This window comes from Lucilia sericata, unplaced genomic scaffold, assembly GCF_015586225.1.
Source record: "Lucilia sericata isolate MDLA Ls3-8-SP2 unplaced genomic scaffold, ASM1558622v1 Contig000014F_arrow, whole genome shotgun sequence".
NCBI lineage: Eukaryota > Metazoa > Arthropoda > Insecta > Diptera > Calliphoridae > Lucilia > Lucilia sericata.
In genome coordinates this window covers 1,108,319-1,134,954 of record NW_023994053.1, presented here as the reverse complement: position 1 = coordinate 1,134,954, position 26,636 = coordinate 1,108,319, and the positions used below count along the sequence as shown (strand labels likewise).

Below are 26,636 nucleotides of genomic sequence, written 5' to 3'. Positions count from 1 at the left end.
TTATATTTAAAAAAACACAATGTAATTTAAAATATTCACACAACTGTTTAACAAATAATTATTTTAAACAAGTTTAAACAAAACAACAAAAACTGGAAACATATTAAATAATTTATGATAAAATATACATATAACGTCAAATATCGATGAGAATTTTATTATATAAAAAATATATATAATTCTTTCTCTTTGAGTCAATGAAGTTAAAACTATTTGAAAATAATTTTAAATTAATTAAATTGTTTGTAAAATTTATTTGTAATAGTGTGTCTATGATATTTGAAAGCATTTACTATATACAATGTATATGAAATATTATACTAGTTCGAACTTTTCTAAGATCTTTAAGTATTCCCGGATAAGTGCCTTTTATAAAAAAAAACAAATATTACAAACTATCAAAATCCAGCGAGCTTTGTTACTCTCATATCAATAGCTGTTATGAGTAAATTTTAGTGTTTTATTAATATGGGAGGTGCCACGCCCACTATTTCCAGTCCGCCAATTTTTATCATAAAAATTCCAAATGATACTAATGTTACTTGTACAAAATTTGGAAACTCTATGTGTTGTAGTTTCCAAAAAATGAGCATTTTGCTACTTAATATAGGAGATGCCACGCCCACTCTTGTTTATCCACAAATTTTCGTTGTAAATATTCAGATGGGCACTAAAATTAATAGGACATAATTTAAGGATTACAGATGTTATCACTTCCCTGGTAGACGAATTAAAATATTTACATCATATAAAAGATGCCATGCCCACTATTAACAAGCACGCCCATTTCTTATGCAGTTTTCCAGATATACGACCGAATGGTTTTTTTTTAACAATACAAAATTATTTGCTCAAAACTTTTCTCCACCCCCTAAAACGATTTAGAAACTCTGTTTCATGTATGTATTTATTTGATTATTTTCCGCATGATTATTATATATCTACATATGTGTATGTTTGTATGTCCATTTTTTTCATATTGTATTGTGTGAATATAAAAGTTTAATTAATATTAATCATTGGCACCAAACAACATGATATAATAGTAGCATTAATATGAATTGTTATTATTAAGCAAGTTCAAGATGAACACAGGCAAAGAAATCGCTTGATTAATTTGAAATAAAATTCACTTTAATTCAATGTGACAAAGTACGTATAAACATTATTTATCATGAATAAAATCTTAATGAAATAAATTAAATAGATTTCCGCTTTCAACCCGTCAAAAGGCAACAAAAAGTTAATTTCAACAAAATTTAGAATAGAATGCTTAAATACTTGCATACAAGATACTTAGTGCCGGTATTTTGATTTCGTACCAGTTAGGGATTTTAAAATTTTATAAAAGTTTTATTAAAGATGATGAAACTTTTACTGTTTTGTAGATTATGAGAGTGTAGTATTTTTAAAAAGTACTTTTAAAAATTAAAAACAATTAAAAATTATCTACATTTCCAAGCAGTTTGAAAATTTGAAAAAAAAGTATGAGAAGCTATTATTTTGAATGTAAATCACAAACAAGCAAATTGTATAATGCTTAAACTCATCATCGATTAACAGATCTGATAAGAATAAATTTAAAATTATTTGATAATTAATTAAGCAAACACTTTGAACTTAGTAAATGTATGCAATCAATTAAATTATTTTAAACTTTCGAAACAAAGTATCAAATGAAATTAGTATTCTAAAGCTAATTTTGCATTACAAAAAAAAGAAAACAATTTTAATGCGATCTCTTTAATTGCAAAAAAAATATAAATTAAACATTTTTAAAGTGTATTTTGTTATAAGTATTGGGTAAATTAATATTTTTTTCATTTCAATTTTAAATGTCAGTGCTGCAAGTATTGTCCGCAGTTGTTTGACTTTTGCTTTGAAATAATATTGACTTGTATCTAATGGATAAATATAAACTATTTATATTGTTTTTTAAGCTCACACAAGAGAAAAAGAGATTATTAATATTTTCAATTATTAAGTCTATACAACTGGCAATCCAAACCATTTTAGACACACACATAAACATAGTAAATGATGTATGAATTTCTTTGTCATACTAGGGTCACATATCTATTTGTATCAATCATAGATAGTATCACGTTTTACAGATACATTTAAAGATTCCATTTGTTATTATTATTTTTAATCTAAGGTATTTTTAAAACAATTATTTCATGAATTATGTTTTTCTTCATGATTTTATTATTCTGTTTTGCGGACGACTAATTTTAATATATTTTTTACTAATGACGAAAATCCAAGGAAATCTGAATTTGAATCTGTATTTCATGTCTTCTTCAGCAAAACTACTTACTATTGTAGATTGACAGTTCATCCTGGGATGTCATCGGAGGAGTCATCCCAACTTTAACATTACACAGTTGGATACTCCCCCGAGACATGTTAGGAAGGATCTTCGTATGACTGTCGAGAGTTTTAACGTGAGCACCTGCCTTGACGGCCTTATCTCACGGTGGTCTTTTTCATCCACTGGGTAGACTTGAGAACGGTCTACCATCGCCCCTTTGTTCTTCAATGAAGAACTCAGGTGGCAATTTTTGTATTGGTCAAAGCCAATGACCGGTCCATGCACAAGTACTTTGCTGGAGTACTCGAGCTATCTAATCTCTGACCATCTGGTGGACCGAAGTACGATCCATCAATAAGCCGTAGACTTTGTTCTTACTCACAGGGACACACTGTGGTAATTCTGATATGAAAAGAGTATACTCTAAACATATCTGGACAAGGAAGGAAAATTCAATGGTATCATATGTATATGATACCTTTCATCCATCATCATTCAACCCAGCACACATCTCATTCATACGACACATTCATAAGAGAAAAACATACGACACATTCATTAGGTGCCCGCCGAACCTCACATTCATCCCGTACCATATACAATTAATACCAACTCATTTTCAACGCTTAGTCCCACAGTCACTCCTCTGTGGGGTATCTGTTGTTTTCGGCAACAGCACCGAACTTATCCCGAAATATTGACTATTATCATGCATCAGTCTTTTAACCGCCACTTATTCTCCCCGCGAATTTGGGTTTATACCACAGCCACTACGTGGATCCCGAAGGAACCTCAACCAACTGACCAGCCAGGACATAGTCCTGAGGGCGACTGGCCACACGTAGTACCAGATTATGCGGTGCTCTGGTCGGACCTCTGGCAATCTATGCAAGGACTAAGCCAGGCAGTAGACTGTAACCAATTTTTCAGTCCCGACCAGACTGGAGGTATTGGCCACCTCTTTATACCCCGGGATTGCAATAACACCAAGGCGGAGGTCTCGCCAAGGTAACATGCCCCCCGGGGGGAAGGATCTTCGTATATACGAGGAAAACATATGCAGATATGTGCAGAATCTACTGCATCAGTCCTCGTATACGGCAGCTTTGAATGACATTCATAGAGACGCCATAAATGCCGCGGTCGCAGGATACCGCATGAATGTCGTACTTAGAGGTCGCCCACCGTCCACAGCAGACACGTAAGATAACCTGCCGCGGAATACAAGAGTAGTTCTGGCACAACTAAGATCGGGAGAGAGCAACGTATAGACCGTGCCGTCCCCAATGAATATCCTGCATGCGGTCAGGGTCCTCATGACACCCACCTCATATTCAACTGCTCAGCCAACCCTACTTCACCGTGTCCAATGTTTTCATGGGCGCATCCATTTAAAGTAGCCCAATTTTTAGGCTTGAACATTGATGTAGACCTACTACAGGGAAAATTAATCACAAACTCTCCATAACGTAATTTTCTATCATTGAATATAATGGGTGTTTTTTTAAGCGCCATAGAACTTGAGATTGTAAAAATTACCATAAGATTTCGGCCATATGGCTCGTTCTTAACAAGGCACATTCCGGACATCCAAATTTGGAAATTTTTTCCTGCAGAAATAATTTTGGCCCCGAAAGAAAAATAACTATGGACTTTAGGTGGCCCCATAGAAAATTATCAAAATACCTTGAAGATCAATTGTCTATTCCATTAGACGAAACTAAGTTATCGCCAAAATTTGATTTCAATAAATTAAAGGTTGCGGTCGCCTTATGCCAAATAGTCATGCAATTCCCGTTGGAATGCGATCACCGGCTTTATTTTTGAATAACTAAGGACCGATGATGGCATGAGATGCATGTAATAGAGACGGTGGGTTCTGATGTGGATATGTGTAAAGAAATAGCCTCATCAGTGACACAATCTTGCCATAAAACATCGAGTCAATCAATGACGGTGATGCCACGAAATGGATGGAATGGAGACTGTTGTGTCTGATGTAGATTTTTCTCAAAAATGAGCCTCATCATTAATACAATTTTGCCATAAAACATCGAGCCAATCGACGCCAGAGTATATCGATCATAAATGTCCGTTCATTCGTTTGACAGTTAAACCTTTTCGTATGTTTTATCAGGCTTAAAAAACAACCGGTATAGGAGCTTAAACAAAAGAAGAGCAATAGCTTACAATTCCTAATGAAAGATCCTCAGTGGTGTCTTCAAAATACGCTAATTTCCAATATCAATAAAAATGTGCTGCTTTTGCAGTGATAGTTTAATTTTACGGCATTATATGGTCGAGATCAGCCATTGACTATTAAATTCAATTGATAGTAGTTCAGATTAAAATATTCTATTTTTAACTATTGAATAGATCAAGCGATCAATAGAAAATATTAAATTGATTTTAAATTGTTTTTAGAACTAAAATCAACTTAAAATGCCAGATTCTTTGAAAATGTTCCATTTTTTTATTTCAAATTGCGTAGAGATTTGCACAGAAACATTAACAATCAAAATACTAACACAAACAAACATTTTATTGAAATATTTACGTAGATACAGTTGGTACTTGTATGAAAATGTAGAACATATTAATTGTAACGCCTACAACTGCAGACAGATAGACAGACAGACAGACAGACGAACAGACAATAAGACTCAAAAATATAAAAAATAGAATAGAGTTTTCTAAGTTAAATTGTTTAAATAATAATGTAAAGTTTTTCTTTATAAAATCAAATTGAAATTTATTTTAAATTTTTAACGTTAAATTGCTATTGAAATAAATTTCATAATTTTTAAATTTTAACAAATAGTAAATTTGTATATTTTATATGTTTATACTTAAATACTTAGTAGTTTTAATGTAACATTCTAAATTACCGTTAATTTAATTGTGAAAATGTTTCAATTTCAAAGTAGACGACGCAAAAATAAATAATTATCGTCTATCGTTGTATTACAATTGTTATAATATTTCAATAATTTTATTGTTTCAATTGGTATTTTGGCTTTATTTATGTAAATATTTATAACAATTCATCCATGTACCCAATTCGTATTAATCGTTTAATTTATGGTCAATTTGAATTAACGCCAAATTAAATTCCAAACACTCAAAACAAAAAAAAAAACTAACTAATTGATGGAATAAACTAAATAAATGAAAAATAGAAACAACATTGGAAATAAATAAATAAACTGATTTTATTTATACACCTCTTTACAAAATTGTACAAATACTGAACATTTAAACAAAATCAATTAAATTGTTCAAATATTTAAAGAAAACTAATGGGTTCTGGAATATTGACAGGGTTTGCAGAGAAATGAAAGTATAATATTTATTCAGTTAAAACAACTTAATACACATTTATTTATAGCGATTAATTAGTGGTGAATGAAATGTTTTCATATTTTATGAGAAAATTCTAAATTATTTCGCATTCTTAATAAACTACAAAAGGTGTGGATTTTCTTTCCTACCACTTTATTGTTTATTGTTTATTTCCAATACAAAGTATTTCTAATGGCGACCAATAGTTGTTAGATTTGCATTACCATTCGGTATTTGTCTTTTATGTGCTATTAATAGTTTTACATTGTTAACTCTGTAACATGTTCTGTACAAACAAATTAATAAATTAAATGACACTAAACCGTGCTGGAATGTACAATGACTGAATATTCGTGACTCAATTAAACAAAAAAAAAAACACAAAAACTAAGTAGAACAATTTCAGTTGGTTGCCAGTCGAAACAAACTATAGGATGCGGTATACGTTTTACGTTTGCAAGATATTTAATAATTTAAAAAAGCGTTAAAAGGGTTTAACGTTTCCTTAGTATTTTACAATTGCAAAACGTTTTTAGCCATTTTGTTTAAACATTTTATATTCCTGGGCTGGAGAAAATATGTACAGTCTATTTTTATTTTTGGAAAATCGTTCTTACAACAATGTTTTTGTGTGTCTGCATTATAGTTGTAAGTGTAGGGTAAAACCAAACATTAAAAAATTATTTTACGTTGAAATATTTTTCAACAGCATGTGACATTTTACGTTACAAGTACATAGATTCATTTGTAGTATATATTTCACTTTAACACGATTTTGAAACTTCAATTGGAAACCATAATTGACACTACCATTATAATAGATTTTAATGTTGTGGAATGTTTCATTGCATTTTTAATAAAACACAACAACCTTCAAACTAATTTAAGGATTTTCGTGAACTAGACTTTTTATACCCTACACCACTATAGTGCTATAAAAACAAAATAAAAACCTACACCTTAAAGTATACCAATCGGCTCAGAATTACTTTCTGAGTCGATTAAGCTCCGTCTGTCTGTCCGTCCTCTCCCCGGGTGCATGTTACCTTGGTGTTCTCCAAGACTTCAGACTACCAAATACGTCTCTAGGTGCAGTTGCCGCATCAACAGAGTCATCTCAGTAGTGTGGTTGCACGGACTTTAAGAGGTTAAAGAATGCACTGAAATGGGTTATTAGTTGATATAGATTGCATTTTAAACAATGCAATCTTGTATGACATCATAAGGGTGGCAACCTTCCGATACACCGGAAGATTGATTTCACCTGATATTGGGGTTTGTCGCCCCTTCAATTGACTTTAGACCAGTGATTGCTTTTTCCTTGTCAAGGTTTGCATTGGTATTGATCCCATGCTGCCTGTCATTCCACAACGGGCTACTATGGCAAGAGATTAGATAGCTCGAGTTCTTCAGCAATGTGCTTGTACATGGACCGGCTCAGCCATGTACAAAAATTGCCACCTGAGTTCTTCATAGAAGGATTCAGGGACCATGGTAGACCGTCTGTAGTCTAACTAGTGGATGAAAAAGACCACTGTGAAATAAGGCCGTCAAGGCAGTTGTTCATGTTAAGCACTCGACATTCGTGTATGTCCGTCCGTCTGTGTCCATGTAAACCTTGTGCGGACGCTACAGGTCATAATTTTGAAGAGAATATGATGAAATTTTGCACATGCTTTTTTCTTGGCCCAAAAACGAAGCCTATTGAAAATGTTTGAAATCGGTATATTATTTCACCTAACCCCCAGATCTTGAGCTCATTATTATTTAAAATGTTCTAGAATCTCTATATAAATCGGCACAACTTTTATTTTTGTAAGTCTGAATGTTGCTTCCAATTTTAGTATGGATTTGACCTCATTTAACCCTAGCACCAAAAGTCCCTTCAGATTTATTTACCTTTGCCCCGAATAACCCATCTGCTTTTTTTCGAACAAAAATTTTAAATTTTGCTATAAAAAATCAGGTAAAAACCTATTGATATTTTTTATAAAAGACTAATATCTAAAATATTCCTGCGTTGAAAAAATTTAAACTTCTTTGGAATCATGGCCTTACAACAATTGCAATATATTAAAAACATTTTTAAATTACACTTCAAACTATAAACATACAAATGTTTAACAATTTATAACTTTTAACTTTTTTAAACTCATAGAATATAAATAAATTGTTTAAAATGAAAAAGTTTAGCTAAACTAAACTTTATGTATAAAACAGCTGCATAACTACATATACATACATACATATGTATGTGTGTACAAATGTCTATGTTAAAATGTAACTTTGTAAATATGTATGTAGTAGTAAATGTACATACCAATGTAATTTAACCGACCTTCAATGATGGTCGCCATATGACCATGGCAAGTAGTTTATATTCTGACAGACCACACATTATGTTCACAATCTGCGTAACTATTCCTTGCCATCCGCACATACAGTGGTGGCTACGATTTTAGCACACTTGGTATATGTTGCCTATAACATAAAATATTTCCTATAGTTCTTAACTTTTTTAACAAATTATTTTTTATGCGTAACACATGTCCTTCGATGATCACGACACATTACATTTTGTTCCACTACTTTGTTGCATATAGATTTTTTTCTTTCCAAAGTACATCTACCCCCAAAAAAATATGGACATAAATTTAGCACAAAATTAAAAAATCATTAAAAAATTAAAAATAAAACAAAACAACCGGCTATATTTATCTTATTGCACTTAAAATTTTATATTTTGTGGAATAGTTGCAGATTTTGATAATATCATTTCTCCTCCTGGACATAATCTTCACCAGAACCCTCTAGAAATTTCATGACATAAATATTAACTTTCAGCCCATAAATTGGCAAAATTCTTGGTGATTTCTGCTTTTATTTGTTGGTCCATATCATGTTATATGTTCTCTATTGAATTGGAATCGAGAAAATATACTGGGCACTGCAAACATGACAATCCCGCTCGCTTCCAAGCAGCTCATCTCAGCACTTTTAGCATATTTACGGTCGATGTCGACCAAAAAACGCCATCTTTGTCTTCCGATTTTTTTTAATAAAGTATTTAAGATCCTATTTTGATAGTCATACGGATCCATTTCTGCATCCAACATCAATATAGGACCAACAGCACGACAAGAAAATGCAATGAATACCATGAAATTTCCCCCTATTGTGATATATGATTTCTCTGGAACACTTTAGCTTTATCTGCATGATTGGAGGATACTAGTTGAAGATTAATAGAATCAAATTTGATGGAAAAATGTAATTATGCTGTACTCCAAACATGCTGCAACAACCAAAGTGTACATTTAAAACCATAAAACACAATGGGTGAAATATGACGAATTCGGAGGCGTTTTCCGGGCGTAGTGGAGGTTTTATACGCAAGGTGGATGCACAAATGGATCAGTATGACTATCAAAATAGACTGTTAAATATTTTAGTAAAAAAATTAGTGGACAAAAGTTCAGTTAAATGGCGTTTTTTGGTCGACAATGACCCAAAATATGTTAAAAGTACAGAGAGGAGCTTCTTGGAAGCGAGCGAGATTGACATGTTTGCAGCGCCCAGAATAATTTCTAGATCCCAATCCAATAGGGAACATATTAAACGAAATGGTGCAACAAATAAAACACAAATTCCTAAGAATTTTGCCTATTTATGGGCTGAAAGTTAAAATTTATGTCATGAAATTTCTAGTGTGTACTGGTGAAGATTATGTCCAGGAGAAGAAATTATGTTATCAAAATGTGCAACTATTCTACAAAATATAAAATTTTAAGTGCAATTACATAAATTTATCCGGTTTCTTTGCTTTATTTTTAATTTTTTAATGATTTTTTTTATTTTGTGCTAAACTTATGTCCAGATTTTTTTGGGGGTAGATGTACTTTGGAAAGAAAAAAATCTATATGCAACAAAGTAGTGGAACAAAATGTAATGTGTCGTGATCCTCGAAGGACATGTGTTACGCATAAAAAAGAATTTGTTAAAAAAGTTAAGAACTATAGGAAATATTTGATTTTATATTTAACAGATACCAAATGTGCTAACCTCATGGCCGCCACTGTACATACATAAACACAAGTCTTTTTTTGTATGCATGTGAGTGTGTTTGTGCAACATGTTTCCTTTATTTACGCACTAAATCATACTTCCTGTTTAACTGACTGCATTTGTGTGTCCGTTTACCCACAGCCTGTCTGTGTATGACGTGCTGTTACTGGTGCCATTAATATTATAATTAATTATCCAGATTTTGCACAAGTAAAAAAAAAAACTATTTTAATTTTTTTTTATTATGAAAACGGACGTTGAGCAAAACTTTTATAATATGTATGTATGTATGTATATTTGCCTGCAAATTAATGTAAAGAAAAAGTATGGCATTAATTTTACGTTTTCATACAGTTTATAGAGATTTTATAATATTAAATATGAACAATATTTATTGGACAGTAATCGATCATACGGCTATGATTTATAGTTATAAAGATCTTATTTTTTATTATTTCGTTTTATAATGGATTTAATGTAAAATTAAATGAATACATTTGTATGTATTGTATTAGAAAATATGTAATATTTTATCTATAAAATTCATATAAAAACTTAAATATGCTAAAATCATGAATAACAATACAATTTTAAACAGATTAAAATTCGACTTTCCTTTAGGGTGAATTGTAAGCGTTTAAAAATTTTACTTGTCTGTGGCGTAAATATTCTGAAAAGTTCATTATAACATCATAACGTTTACTATGCTAATTTGAAATGTTTCAATTTTTCAATTTGTTGTCTTTTTAATCGTTTGAAAGCGTTAGCCAATCCTGTACACAAGTTCAATATGTATTTACATTATTTGTTTTTTAAAGGATTTTATACATAAGAAAATTTAAGCCAAATATAAGATACAATATAAGATACATTTGAACATTCAAATACACAATTTAAGCACAATGATTACAACTCTTAAGAGCTTAAGAAAATCTTAGTTTTTTTTTTAAACGAAACTTTGTCTGCAAGATTTAAACATACTTATACAAAAACAACAAACTTCTAAGTGGGAAAAACAAAGAAATTTTCCATTCTCAAGATAAAGAAAATGAACAAACATTTACATTTCCCCCACCATATGATACTATGAGATCGGCGCTTCTTTACTGTTTTACCCACAAAAAATCCTAAACAAGACAACAAAAAATGCATTGTGTATAAAATCATTGGTCACGTGTTTGTTAAATTGTTATTTTATACACGCAAACACACAGACACCGCATACTTTTAAACATTCGCAAACTCAGGCAAACACGCACTCCCCCCCCCCCAAACTGAGAGAGCGGAAGAGAGAATGAGACAAGAGGAAACACTAAAATGTTTGTTGTTACAAAGTGTATGTGGATTTAATCCGATTTAATGTGATTGACTTTGTTTAGAAACAAATCAAAACAAATAGAATCAGTGAATGAATGAATGACTGAATGAACAAACGAGTGTAAAGAAAATGAAGCGTAAAATAAAAATAAACAACAACGAAACAAATAAAATTTAACTACTAATACATACTATTTACAATGTTTAACATAATGTCAAACATGCTAAGTCCATTTCTTTTTTGATCATTTAATAAAATTATTTTGTTTAATTATTATAATTAAATAAAAGAATAAAGTTATAATTCTTATTAACTTTTAAATACATATTTTACATAAAGAATTTCACCAAAATTTATTAAGAAATTCAACAATTATTTAAATTAAAAACGAAACTTAGCATGTTTCCAAAAAAAAAAAGTTAAGGTTAAGTAGTAAATATTTATCCTTTATATATGTATTTGTAATTGTTAATACACACAATGACACACATAAAATAATACGTATTATTGTACAATATATTTAAGATTGAATTTGATACAAGATTGAGGGTAATCTGAAAAGCACTTAATTATTTACTTAAGTAAAAATATCATATAAAATAATACAGAAAGCTAGACTTTTAACGCCCCAGATTTGTTGAACATGTTAACAAAGTTGACTCATGATTTCTTTTCTTAATTAAACACTTATTTACCAAGTTTTAGAACAATTCAGATATTTAGAATTTTCCATATAAAATTAAATTTTTGGTCAGAAATATTAGTGATCACAGATCGAGATCCTTTTATTCAGTTATGACTGACCAGTGATCACAAGTCCTTTTCTCAATTAAATTTTTCATATTTAATAAACAAGATGTCTATTGTTTTATTGTGTTGAAAGAAATTTTCAGTCTGCCCTTGTATGTTTTGTATTTAAGTTCAATAAGAATGATTCCGTATGGATTACATGATTGAATGTCTAGAACTTAAACTTTATTTTTCTCTCTCTAAACATAATCCTTGCTTTTGAATAGTTCTTCTTTTGTATTCCGTTTGTTGTTTGTACTGAATGTCTTTTGAGATTAACTAAACGTGCAACATTGTGTTTTTATTCGATATTTACACTTAAATAATTCCAGGTGAAATTCCTCTGTATTTAATGTGTTGTGCTATAATGGTTGTTTGTTATCGGCCCCAATGCACGAATGGTTTTAATAAATAACTCCTTTAAACCCCATCCATCCAACCGTTTATACATCCATATACATGTGAAGGTACTGCCAATACTCACATACCCACACACTAATTGTTTGTATGTGTTATTGACATTTGGAATTTGATTAATTTGAAAGCATTTAATTCTAACACAAAGAACAGCATGGTACAGCACATACAAAGTACAAACACACAAACAAACTGAGTACAAACAGAAAGAAAGCTTTGCAAAATTTAGAAGTAGAAAGAAAAAAGAACACAAAATTGTTTCAAAAGAAATAGAAAAATCTCAAGTATTAAATGAAACTTAAATCCAACTAATATGTGTGCAAATAAAATTGTATTAAACTTTATGTTTACAGTTGTACTGCAAAATATAGCAGTACCATATTAAAGTTTATTATCTTCAATGTAACTCTTAACAATTTTCCATTACAGCATATACCTGGAAGATGCTCACAAGTAAACCGTCCTCATTAGAGCATGACGATGATGATTGTAAACCAGCCAATGATCAACAGACAACTATGCCACCGAATAATAATGAATTGGTCTCATCGATAGCGAAAACAGAACCAGCGACGACAGACACTGCAACAGCAACAGACACAACAATAGATGCTCACAAAGATACCGCAAGTAACAGCAACAGTAACACTGCCATAGCTCAACACAGAAACAGCGGATCTAAGGATTCAAATGGTGGTAAACCAGTTGACCCTTACATACGAACTTCAAAGAGTAGTGGCCATAGTAATGGTGGTGGTGGCGACAATAGTAATGGTGATGCAGACGAAGACGATGGCGAAGAGACTGATATCATCGGCGACTTAGTGGGTCACTTTGGTAAATGGCAGTTATTAATGACAGTTCTATTGTCATTATTTCAAGTACCCAATACATTTCACATATCATCCTCAGTATATCAAGTGGGTTGGAAATATTTTAAAACCTTACGATTTTGATGTTTGATTAGAGCCCTACGGCTGTCTTACTATGTAACTCTCCATTTTAGGCAGCCAACAAAGAATTTTGGTGTAGACGTCCAGCGCATTTGCAACATTTACCCGTCGATGTGTGGCGTAATCTAAGCAATTCCAACGATAACTGTTACCAAACTCCAGTCGACTGGAGCATTATTAGCAATGATACCAATGAGCAAATGCATCAGGTGAGTTCCTTCATTCAAACCAACGGACAATCTCATTGTACAATTTTATACAATGCTAAAGAATGTATTATTGTATAGTAAGAGTACTAAGTACTTCTAATCATCATCAACATCATCATCATCATCATCATTGTAGTGTAGTCAAGTAAATCATTCTCATCCGACATTTACCAGTCATGTGAAAAATCCCATTTAGGAAAAATAGAAGAAAAAAATAACACAAAAATTGTAATAACAAAAATTTACTTTAGACGTATGTTTGTGTGCTGAAATCTACTTCTATATAGTACATACATACATACATATGTATGTATAGTTAAATGTGTATATAATACTTGTATTCCGTTATCTATTGTTACAGCAACAATCCATATTGAAGTCTCTCATGGAGAACAACAATCGTACTGCGTGTTCATCATGGGAATATGCAGTTAATGACAATGTAGGGAATAGTTGGACCTCACAATGGGATCTCGTCTGCGATAAGGAATATTTGAAAAATGTTGCTGAAATGTTTTTTCTATTGGGTGTGGCAACCGGTGGTATTATATCGGGTTATCTCTCGGATAAATTTGGACGTAAAACAATGCTTTTCATATCGGCTGTATTACAGACAATATTTGGTAAGTGTATAACACAACAACATTTCTACATACCACTCTCTCACTCACTCCATTATTCATCGTTGGAAGGTATTTAATTAAATAAACTCAATCATTTTGTTGAGAAAAATTGTTTTCAGAAGTGTTTTTTAGATTTTATATTATATACATGCTCCAAAAAAATAAGGTACGAATATTGCCAAACTAAAAATTGTATATTTGAAATGAACCTTTTTGGAATATGGGTTTAACTCCAGCAAGTACAAATATTTGAAAGAATAATTTTTGAATATTGTTGAAAAAATGGTCAAAATTTTTGTGAACATCCTAAGGACACACACATGCACCTTGATACCTTAAACATTTAACCTTCTATATGCCTTTGAACTTGACAGCATGATGTTGTATCCTTCATTATGGTCATTGATTACCTGTACAAAAGAACATTTATTCATTCGTTCGTTCATTCATTTACGTCGAGTGGTTTTAATTACATTAACATTGTGTTTAATGTCAAATCACACATACATACAAATGTGTAGTTTTATTTTTGTACATGTGGTTGGTTTCCTATACGGTTAGTCATTTATTTATTCATTTATCCAAGCACCTTTCAAGTACAAGGACTGATTGAGAAAATAATTCAAAAAGTATTTTTTATTCATTGTTAATATTTCTGCATATCATACTTACAAATGTATGTATGTTTGTATGTAGATGTAGATGTGTATTTGTATTATTTTTACATTTGTATATAAAAATCAATATTTGTAATGTTCAAGTACTTCCTTACATACAAATACATACATTCGTTACGTACATTCTATAATAAACTTATTTCAGAATCTATTCAACATCCAATGAGACAAAATAATGCAATGTTGAGATACAAGTATAAATTTAAAATACAATGATTGAAATTGTTCAGATTCTAGATTTAGTCCTTCTATAATGATTTTTGCAAATGTTGATAAAAATTAACACAACATTCAGATTCATTACATTTAATATACATATTTACATTAACCGGTTCGCAAATTTAAATGTTAATTCGACAATATGTTTCATATAGATTTGAAATCTGATTATTACAATTGGATCTAACATCTGGACTATAGAGCAATAATTATTCGGGACTATTTAGCAGTCTGTAGTCAGAACTATATATCCGTCTATAGTTTAGACTATGGACAAGTCTATATTTGGACCATATATATTAATCTATAATCTGGTCTAAAGATTAGTCTATAGTCAGCACTTAAGATTAGTCTATAGAGTGGACTAAAGGAAAGTCCGTAGTCTGAACTGTAATTTTCGTCTATATTTTAGGCTACAAATTATTCTATAATTTGGACTATATATTAGTCTACAGTTTGGATTATAGGTTACACAGATTAGTATATAGTTTAGAACTTAGATTAGTCTATGCTGTGGATTATATATTAGTATGTAGTCTGGACTAATGTCTTCACTATAAATTAGTCTATAGTCTGCATTATAGATTAGTCTAAAGTTTAGACTTAAGATTAGTCTACAGTCTGGACTATAATTTCATCTACAGTCTGGACTACGGAGCAGTCTACGTGCTAGACTACAAATTATTCTATATTTTAAATTCGACTATAGTCTGGACTAAAGTTTTGATTATTCTATAGTCTGGCCAATAGATTAGTCTATAGTCTGGACTAAAGATTAATCAATAGTCTGGACTATTGATTAGTTTACACTGTAAACTTTTCAGTCTGGTCTATAGATCACTATATAGTCGACAATATAAAAAACAAACTAAAAATAACCGTAATTTAAATCAATCTGTAATAAATTCCGTTTCGCCACAGGTCTAGCACTATATTTTGCTCAATCTTTCGAAATGTACATAACTTTGAGAGCACTTTTGGGTCTGGTATCAGTATCGGTTACATATTCTGGCCTCATTTTAGCCATAGAATATGTTGATGGAAAATGGCGTACCATCGCCGGCATGTATAATCTCTTTCCACTGCCAATATCGTACATGCTAATTTCCGGCATTGCGTATCTAACACAGGACTATCAACGTCTTCAGTTGTGTATCGGATTACCAGGAATCTTCCTGTGTTTTTTATGGTAAGTATTAAAATATGTAACTATAAAAATATTCAATGAAATTTATACCATAGAAGGAAGATACAATTTCTTCTTGTTGTCACTAGTAATAATGTTTTGAGTACTTGTGCCACTTTTGATGCTGTTGTTGTTGTTTTCTGTAAAAAAAAAATTGGCACACAAGATACTTCTCAGAAGTAAGAAAGTAAGTATTCCTTAACTGATACAAAATCAACAACAACAATAAATTTGTGTATAAATACTACAATTTAAATACAAGCAAAATAAAAAGCATTGAAATTCTTTAGAAGAACAAAATGGAACGTGAAAAAAAAACAACAAAATTAAAATTATTTATTATGAAAAAGTGTGCTGTCTAAAAAGCAACAACAAGAACAAAAACAGAAACAAAAAATATGTGTATGGAAAATATAAAATATAGAATAATGTGTCTGGTTAAAATAAACAATCGAATCTTTAGTAAACGTATTTATTATATTTAGACGAGTGGGCGGATCAGTTATAAACATTTTATTCCATGCCATTTTAGGTTTGTTGTACCCGAATCTCCACGTTGGCTACTGGTCAAGGGCCGTGTCGAAGAGGTGAAACGTATTGTACAAGCAGCAGCTGATTTTAATAAACGTGAATTGCCACCCAATTTTGAGTCGCTGCTGAAGCCCCCCACCCAAGAAGTCAGTTCACAGGATTTTTTCTGTCTCTTTAGATCGCCCTACTTGCGACGTATTACAATTTGTTTTCTTTGCATCTGGTTCACTATGAATTTGGCTTATTATGGTTTCATATTGAACATGAGTACATTCGGTGGCAATGTCTATCTCAATTCGGTAAGTTAATAATATCTCTGTCTAATGTATGGAAATTATTCATTTTTAGTTTTTCTTCAAAAACATCTACATATCTACATATATTATTGTTCTCTATAGCTATTATACCACAGCTGTGAAACAATTTGTATGAAATTAATCAGAAATTCATTGAGTTAGTGCTTAGAATTTCATTAGATTGATATATAATTACTAGCAACAGATATTGAATAAAATTATTAAAGTCATTTACATACATATTATAAAACTCTGGTCTAGAAAAGAAAATCGGGGAATTACTTGAAGCCGCTGCTTTTCGTATTCCTCCACTATCAGCCTTCATATATAGTAGATTTCTTTAAAGCAGACAACAACAAATTACAGACTTATTTAAATTAATGATCTATTTTTGACTAGGCGATCACACTCGAAAATCAAGTTTTATTCAAAACGCAGAATAAAACAAGTAAGAAAGTATAGTCGGGCGTGGCCGACCATATGATACCCTACACCAGTTATGAATATTAAATATTAAATGTGATTTATTTTTCATAATAAAGCATTTATCTTCAATATTCCCTTGTTCCGATACATTTAAGCAATTTATGGATGAAAAACTAATTTTCTGAAAGAGGCTTTATATGGGTGATAAGGGCAAATAAGGACCAAGCCCGATAAAATTTTGTGAATATATTTATATTTACATAATATTTTATTGTGCTGAATTTCATCGCGATATTTGTGTTTATACGTTAATTTGGGACATTCAAGTAATTTTCTGAAGGGGACTTTGTATGGGAGCTAGGGTCAAATGGGGCCCGATCTTTATGAAATTTGGCAGAGTCATCAAGACTTCTATAAAACATAGTTGTGCCGTATTTTATCGATATATCTGTATATTTAACATAATTATGAGCTCAGAAGCCCCTTTCGGGGTGTCCTGTTCTATGGAGGCTAGATGAAATAATGGACCGATTTTAACCATTTTCAATAGGCTTCGTCCCTGGGTCAAACAAAACGTGCGTGCCAAATTTCATCCAATTATCTTGAAAATTGCGACCTGTACCTTGCGCACAAGGTTTACATGGACAGCCAGCCAGACGGACGGACGGACATACATAGCTTAATCGACTCAGAAAACGATTCTAAGCCGATTGGTATACTTTAAGGTGGGACGAATATTTTTGTATGTTACAAACATCAGCACAAATCCAATATACCCTCCCCACTAAAGTGGTGTAGGGTATAACAAGTAGGAAAGTATAGTCGGGCATGGCCGACCATATAATACCCTACACCATGAGTATATTTTAAAAATTTGTATTTTTCACAAAGACACTTTTATGTTGAATTTTACCTTAATTCCAAAGTATTTAAGCAATTTATTGATAAAAAACAAATTTTCTAAATGAGGCTTTATATAGGAGTATAGGTCAAACATGGGCCGATCCTCATTAAATTTGGAAAAAGGATATATTTTTAAATAATAGTTAGTTATGTTGAGTTTCGTTGCGATACAAATGGTTACAAGTCAATTTTAGACGTTTAAGACATTTTTTGAAGGGGGGTTTGTATGGGGGCTAGGGTCAAATAAGGGCCAATTTTTAGAGAGATAATAGTATATTTGACGTAATTATGGCATAAAAAGCCCAAATCGGGAGATACGGTTGTATGGGGGCTAGGTGAAATAATGGACCGATTTCAACAATAGGCTTCGTCCTTGTGCCAAAAAACATGCTTGGCAGAGATACAAGCCGAGACGGCTCAAATCGGCGGCGGCTGGCCGCCGGTAATATTTTGCAAGCCGCGCCGCCGCCGACTTCTTTCGGCTCAAAAGCTAAGCCGGCTTAAACGTAGCCGCTGATAAAGATTAGAATCACACATGTATTTCAGAACATAATTTCACCAAATTGAACGGAGTTGCCAGGTTTCTATGTAACAGACTATTATACAAAGATTTTTCAATATAATAAACCTTATAAGGTCAATTTCTAAAGAAAAAGTTAAATTGAGCCGACAATTTAGCCGCCGCCGAAATTTTCTGTAATAAGCCGCCGCCGCCGACCCAAAATGGTTGCGCCGCCGCCGCCGATCATTTCCCATCGGCTTGTATCTCTGATGCTTGGTCCAAATTTCATCAAATTATTTTGAAAATTGCGGCCTGTACCTTGCGCACAAGGTTTTCATGGACAGCCAGACGGACATGTCTTAATCGACTCAATGATTCTGAGTCGATCGGTATACTTTTAAGGTGTAGGACCAATATTTTTGTGTGTTACAAACATCAGCACAAACGTATAATACCCTCCCCACTATAGGGTAGGTAGGGTATAACAAATCCTCGAAAATCAATTTTTCTTTCCCATTTCATAAAAGAAAATGAATTTTCTCATAAACATATTTAATTATATGTTGTGTTGAGTTGTTGGTTTTGATTTAAATGATATCATCATTACCAACCATCTTATGTGTATCTTTTATCTAACACCTACAATTCTTAAAGATATAAACACATACATTTTTTTTCGTCTGTTCATTAATTTACAATCAACATGTGAATTTTGTTAAATTGGTTTTGTTTTTACCGTTTCGAGTTGTTTAGATTGGTTTAATTTTATTTTCCCTCCCATAAAGTGTGTTTACACATGAACTTTTCTTTCATTTGTTTGGCAAAATGCCAAAAATTTGTTAGAAAATTATGTTTTAATAAGCGTCGGACATTGGCGTTAGCTGATATAAAAATGATAAATAGTTTGGTTATTGCAAATTGTTAGAAGTTCGTTTGTTGGTTTGATGGTTTGATGCTTCTCGGTTAGATTGGTTGGTTGGATTGTTTGTTTATTCAATGTTTATTATAATGAAGAGCAAATAATATCCATGTTCTAGTAAGAATGTGTTAAAATAAATTAATGCGATGATGAGATATTGATGATGACGTACAGATGTTGTTATTTGATTTGTTTACAATACACATATACATACATATAGACATTAACTAATACTATTAAATGTTTTTTGATAATTTAAAGATTTTTCTTGTTACTTCTTTGTTTTTGTTGGATCTTTTTTAAGGCATTAGCAGGTCTTGTCGAAATACCTGCAATTGCAATTGCCATATATATTATATCCAAAGTTGGTAAGAAATGGCTGTTTAGTGCCACTCTAATTTGTGCCGGCATTGCCTGCTGTTGTGCAGCAATTACAGAGGGAAAAGAGGATATTTTATGGTTAAAAATTACTTTCATCATGATTGGTAAGTAAATCTTTATAAACATACTTGTATACCTACAACTTGTTATGACTAGTTATACGTAAGTCTGTTCATACATTGTCCCAATAAATACTTGCAACGAGATAGTAAAATAAAAACTTACAAAAAAATACTCTTTCAAAGACTTGAAAATACTAAAAAGTGAATGATAGACTATAGCATGAACTATTCATAGACTTGTATATTGGACTGGTCTATTTGAGTACTAAGTATTGACTATTATATTCACTAGTCTATGAACAAGTCTATTAATTTGTCTGTGGCCTATGTGGAGGTACTGCAGTATTTTAAGATGTACCAAAGTAAAAATTTTTCTATAAACTAGTAGAATAACTAGTATAGTTTATGAACTAGTTTATTGACAAGTTGATGGACTAGAGTATTGACTATTTAATTGAATACTCTATTGACTAGTCTATTGTTCATAGTGTTTAGTATTCTATGAACTAGTCTATTGACTGATTGATAGTCTTGTATTGATGTATAAACTACTTAGAACAGGTTTATTATATAATCACTTAATAGTAAAAGAGTAAATTAGTTTTAAACTTTACATCCCTGACTTATAACAATTTACAATGGGAGAATACTCTCTTAACTAGAAAAATCTACAAATAACAGAAACGTAAACAAATTCCATGTTTTTTTTTTTCTAATTCCAGGAAAATTTACAATAAGTGCGGGCAATACCATTATGCCCGTTTATACAGCGGAATTGTATCCAACAGCCATACGGAATGTTGGTGTGGGAGCTTGTAATGTTGCAGCTGGTTTGGCTCTTATATTAACGCCATATTTGTCGTTATTGGTAAATAAATCAATCAAATTTTAATTGAAAAAATCAGTTTCACTTTTACACACAAAATTAAATTTTAATACGAAATTACTCTTTTGACTTAACAAAATAAGCTGAGATCATTCCTTTTCTAAATTCACACTTAATTTTCTTTACTAAACTGTTTCAAAACTTTGAGGCTTTAAATATTATTTCTTTCGCTTATAAATTGGGAAATCTTTTTTTTTTTGTATATTCTTTCAGACTAAAATTGAAGATCATTTATTAATGTCACTTTTAACGGCTTGGTGCCTATTTGGTGGATTTGTTGTATTATTTTTACCTGAAACCATGAAACAACACTCAAAAGCTCAAGCTCAAGAAGAAAAGTAAGTATAAATGATCAATTGTTTTATAATTAAAAATTATAGATCACATTAGAAAATAATAGAATTTTAAAATGTTACGTTTTACAAATTTTAGTTATAAATTTGAATAACATAAAATTATTTATAATTTATTTCAGATGTTAGAAGTTTACATTTATGTTTGTGTATCACAAAGAATTTCCAGTATAAATATTTAAAACAGCAAAACAAATTTTAGCTTAAATTTTGGCTGGTCCAGAATTTAGGAATATTTTTTCATCAATATTGTTTTTCTTTAATTAAGTATCTATAATTTTCATTATCTCTTTTTATTTTACTCAAACGAAACAACAACAAAAATTTTAAATACTCAAAGCAAAATTTCATTTATGTTTAAAATATTATTTAATACATTTAAATAATTGTTTTGTTACTGAAGCACAGCAGGCAGGACCTTTAAGTTACGAATTTCAAAAAAACCAAATAAAATATACTATATGCAACACATATCCCCCCCCCCCCCCCACACAAATACTTACATACACAAATATTATAAGTACATAATCTCGTACACAATAACGTTTCCATATTCATCATATGGAAACGGAAATTAAATAAACTTTTAAAGTTGTTTCCCATTCAAACATACTACAGACACACATACACCCAGATCCGACCATACTTACATGTAATGCATACTTGGAATGAGTGTTGTAAAGAGTACACATTACTGTTGTTACCATACATATGATTGAAAATAGAAGCAGTTGAAACATGACTAAAAGTATTTTGTAAACAAACTTTGTTTAGTAATAAATGTTCATTACTCCCTTCATTACATTGTCATTATGCATATAATGACTTTTTAGTAATTATTTTATTACTGAGCAATGTAATTATTTATAAACTGATAAGGAAATTGTAAACAAAAATGTTTGTTTTTTTAAGTAAAACTATTTTCTTTGTAACAAATAATAATAAATACAATTTGTACAGAATATTATCTTTAATGCAGCCAAATCTGTGAAATTTTAATCCAACTTTATCCATGCTATTTCCTAAGTAAATTTTTGGCACACTTCGCACAATGGGACTGATTACTATAAATATACTGTGAATGGTTTATGCTTGCTTCTACAACTCATATTTACATACGTCCATGTAAACCTTGTTTTTAAACTGAGGCCACATATGACTTTTGAAATTGATCTGTTTTTCGTATAGCCCACTTATAACTTTCCCATTCACTGAGAATTCGTACCCTGAATGTTAGGGTTAAAATCGATCCTAGACTACATTCAAGGTTCCCTTATGTTCCTAATTGAAGTTAAGGTAAAGGTAGAGCGATGAAATTAAAAAGTTATATACATATGTAATGCTTTCATCATTTTCTTATAAGGTTCGGTCCATACCAAGACCTCCTCCAGAAAAGGTTATTGGCGATAAAAATATTTTTTTACAGAAAGAAAATTCTCTATTAAACTCTTTTTAGTTTGGTCCATACAAGCCCTGATAAAGAGGCTTTTCCAAAAACCAGTCTAAATTCAATGTTACCAATAAGTTTGTAGTAAATTCCTTAAGAATCGGTCCATAGTTGAATATAGTTTTATAGCAAGTGTCGGTCATGCTTCTAGTTTATAAGATCGTAATATTTTTATGAGCTTTTGGTAACGAATGTATGTATTACTTAGACTAATATAAAATGTGAGTGGGTGATTTTCGCATTGATTTAACGGTCTGACAAACAGACATCGCTCATTGGGCTATGAAAAAATATGAAAAATTTGTTAAGTCGTTTAAAATTATATTAGATACAGTGTATCATAATAAATCAACTTTTTTTTATCGATAAAACCCACTGTGCGTTTGTATTTATAAAATCATACAAAACTAAGAAATCGTTAAATAAAGTATCACAATGATTCGCATAAAAGTAAAAATTCGGGTTATCTCCTTTTCTTTACACAAAGATACAATCAAAAATACAATCAGTTAGAAAAAACATCACATAATTACTACAAGACCGTCATAACTCAAAAATTAATGTTACGAGAAATACCGCTTTAAGTTTTATGTATAACTGTCTTGTTGTAATTGAGCGATATAAGTATAAATATAAAGCTTCAATGTCACAATATGTCAATTTTGAGATGAATTTTAAAGAAAAAAACAAGTAAGAAAGTATAGTCGGGCGTGGCCGACCATATGATACCCTACACCAGTTATGAATATTAAATGTGATTTATTTTTCATAATAAAGCATTTATCTTCAATATTCCCTTGTTCCGATACATTTAAGCAATTTATGGATGAAAAACTAATTTTCTGAAAGAGGCTTTATATGGGGGCTAGGGAAAATATGGACCAAGCCCGTTAAAATTTTGTGAATATATTTATATTTACATAATATTTTATTGTGCTGAATTTCATCGCGATATTTGTGTTTATAAGCTAATTTGGGACATTCAAGTAATTTTCTGTAGGGGACTTTGTATGCGAGCTAGGGTCAGATGTGACCCGATCTTTATGAAATTTGGCAGGGTCATCAAGACTTCTAACTTAGTTGTGCCGTATTTTATCGATATATCTGTATATTTAACATAATTATGAGCTCAGAAGCCCTTTTCGGGGGTTCTGTTCTATGGGGGCTAAGTGAAATAATGGACCGATTTTAACCATTTTCTTCGTCCTTGGGTCAAATAAAACGTGCGTGCTAAATTTCATCCAATTATCTTGAAAATTGCGACCTGTACCTTGCGCACAAGGTTTACATAGACAGCCAGCCAGACGGACGGACGGACGGACGGACGGACGAACGGACATAGCTTAATCGACTCAGAAAACGATTCTAAGCCGATTGGTATACTTTAAGGTGGGTCTAGGACGAATATTTTTGTATGTTACAAACATCAGCACAAATCCAATATACCCTCCCCACTAAAGTGGTGTAGGGTATAATAAATTAATTCAGAAACCTAAAAGGTGTCAATTGAACCCCACCATTAATATTATCATGGTTAAGTACCAGATGGCCTTTATATATAGAATATTGAAACTAGAAGAGGTGCATAATACCATAAAGCCAGTCACGACAGAAGTTTTGTGTCAATTTCCTTTCCTCTAAGGAAATTAAAAAGTATTTAAAGAACTACAGATTTGCCTAAAAGCTGCTATTTACTTGTCTTATAGTTATTCAAATTAAATAAAATTTATAAAATTCTCAGTAAAGTGAAAAATTTTAATTAAATTAAATTCTCCTAATTAAGTTTTATAAACTAAATATAAACTGTAGTTATTTATTTTTGTTAGAGAAAAAGCAAATTTACTTCCGGTTGCAAAAATAAATCAAGTAAAATGTTAAAACTTTTCATAATCACTCTGGGGAGAAAGAAATAAACTTTTTACACTATTTAAACAAACAATTTGTTTGATATTTTAGGGTAAATTTATTTCAAAAATATACCATTTGCAAACATGTTTTGCAATAATTTTGACTGTAAGCCTTCAATCGGTAACATGACATGCCATATTGTATGTATGTATGGACGGACAGACAAACCATTGTAGTATGTTAGTATGAGAAATCAAGTAAAAATTGTATATTTTTCTTTAAAAAATTAAACAAATAAAAATTATGAAAAATAAATAAATAAATGTATGTATTTTTAGCAAGTAGTCAATTACTTAACAATTATTTAACTTTACACTAACATAAATATGTATAATAAGTGAAAAAAAAAAAAAATATATATATATATATATATATATATATATATATATATATATATATATATAAAATTAAAAATATATAAAGATCATTTGTCAATTAAAAAAATCAATTTTTCCTAAAAAAAAAACCAACTCTAAATTAAAGAAAAAACAAATCAATTACATAGAAAACCCAAGTTAATTAAATTCATTGTTAATTGTGCATTTATCAAAATTCGAAAAAAATTTAAACCAAAACAAAAATAATTTTCAAAATTAATGAATTATAAAAAAAAAACTAAACAAATACATAAATAACTGTATAATTATAATTGTTAAACTTAACTAATAAGAAAAAAAAAAAAGAAATAAATGTTAAAAATAAACAAAAATATTAGACCACCTTACGTCAAAAATAAAAATTACTGCAATTATTATCTTCTGAAAATTAAGTTGAAATTATACTTGAAGCTTAAAAACGGTTTTAAATTTAAACTCATGGTTTTCAAAATTAACCTTACTGCTGTCAAATTTGACAAGAGTTGAATGAATAATTTTAAAAGAATTTTAAAATTTCTTAAATGTTTTAATCCAACTTTGTACGTTAAATTTTACTATACAAAAACGGAATTATTTTAAAATCTTCTTTATTTAGCAAAAGTCTTCCATATAAATTACGGAAAGCCTTGATTCGTAAAAGCTTTCTAAAGATATATAGTACATATCTATACCTTTAAACTAAACCAGCCTTACAAGAGCACAGACTACTCTATCTTGTTAGAGCTCTTTTTTTGCATGATCTGGACTGTGATTGTCGGTTTTATTAGAAACACCAGCTGGTTTACACGGAGACTGCAAGAACCAAGTAGTCAACGAGATTAGGGAGGGAAACCATTCTCTCAACATAAGGGAATGGCAATTTAAATGGACCACAAGACCTACGAGTGAACTAGCATTTCGAGGTCATGTGAGTTTTAAGCTCTCAAAGTTAAAAACGAGAAAAAATTTGTATTTCTATATCATATATATTTTAGCTTTTGAACGGTTCAACAGATTTGAACCATATTTCCACATTGTATAAGTTAAAGTCAGTTCAGTTAAAGAACTCAGTTCTCTCAGGAGAAGTTCTTAAAGTTAAAATTGTCTATATGTGGATAGTATGTATGTTTTTCTAACTGAAAGGATCGGCAGATCTTCACCAAATTTTGACAGTATTAAGTTACATAATGTTCCAAGTACACCTATTTTTTGTATCAGAATTTTTTCCAATAAAAAAGTGGTCTATATTAAACATACTAACAAACACTTATACATATTTATATACATATGTATAAGTGATTAAATGTATGTTTGTATATGTGTTAAATTAGTTGTATCTATGTATGTAAATGTAAGTTATGTGGTTAATAAATTATTAACGAAGATGTACTTATTTTCTTTATTCCTTAATACACACAAAAAAAAAAAACAAACAATAAAATTAAAAAATAAATTAATAAATATGTATTTCCTTCTCTTATATTTTTTTTGTAATAGTTTCCTAATGTAATTTGTACTTACAATGTAAGCCTTTTTATATTTATACTTATATTT

At 30.7% G+C, this 26,636-nt stretch overlaps 3 protein-coding genes across 6 annotated transcripts in view; 1 reads left to right on the top strand and 2 right to left on the bottom strand.

The window, feature by feature from the left end:
* LOC119604822 (achaete-scute homolog 1) overlaps nt 1-8,262 on the bottom strand; it is a 44,612-nt gene extending 36,350 nt beyond the window's left edge. The window contains exon 1 of the mRNA XM_037957705.1: nt 7,977-8,262. The gene's annotated coding sequence lies outside the window, so the exon portion shown is untranslated. The remainder of the gene's footprint in view (nt 1-7,976) is intronic.
* LOC119604765 (organic cation transporter protein) overlaps nt 1-22,796 on the top strand; it is a 37,895-nt gene extending 15,099 nt beyond the window's left edge. For 3 of the 4 annotated variants that reach the window (XM_037957597.1, XM_037957612.1, XM_037957619.1), the window contains 9 exons: nt 12,675-13,165; nt 13,252-13,407; nt 13,769-14,030; nt 15,848-16,115; nt 16,645-16,942; nt 19,994-20,174; nt 20,855-21,000; nt 21,232-21,356; nt 21,494-21,780. In XM_037957597.1, the coding sequence (XP_037813525.1) occupies nt 12,675-13,165; nt 13,252-13,407; nt 13,769-14,030; nt 15,848-16,115; nt 16,645-16,942; nt 19,994-20,174; nt 20,855-21,000; nt 21,232-21,356; nt 21,494-21,500 (1,934 nt within the window). In that variant the 3' untranslated portion in view covers nt 21,501-21,780. Of the gene's footprint in view, nt 1-12,674; nt 13,166-13,251; nt 13,408-13,768; nt 14,031-15,847; nt 16,116-16,644; nt 16,943-19,993; nt 20,175-20,854; nt 21,001-21,231; nt 21,357-21,493 lie in introns of all 4 variants that reach the window. The other variant, XM_037957604.1, reaches the window with a different exon arrangement.
* The window catches only part of LOC119604847 (histone deacetylase complex subunit SAP18), a 54,040-nt gene continuing 37,085 nt past the window's right edge, over nt 9,682-26,636 (bottom strand). The window contains exon 4 of the transcript XR_005231555.1: nt 9,682-10,022. The gene's annotated coding sequence lies outside the window, so the exon portion shown is untranslated. The remainder of the gene's footprint in view (nt 10,023-26,636) is intronic.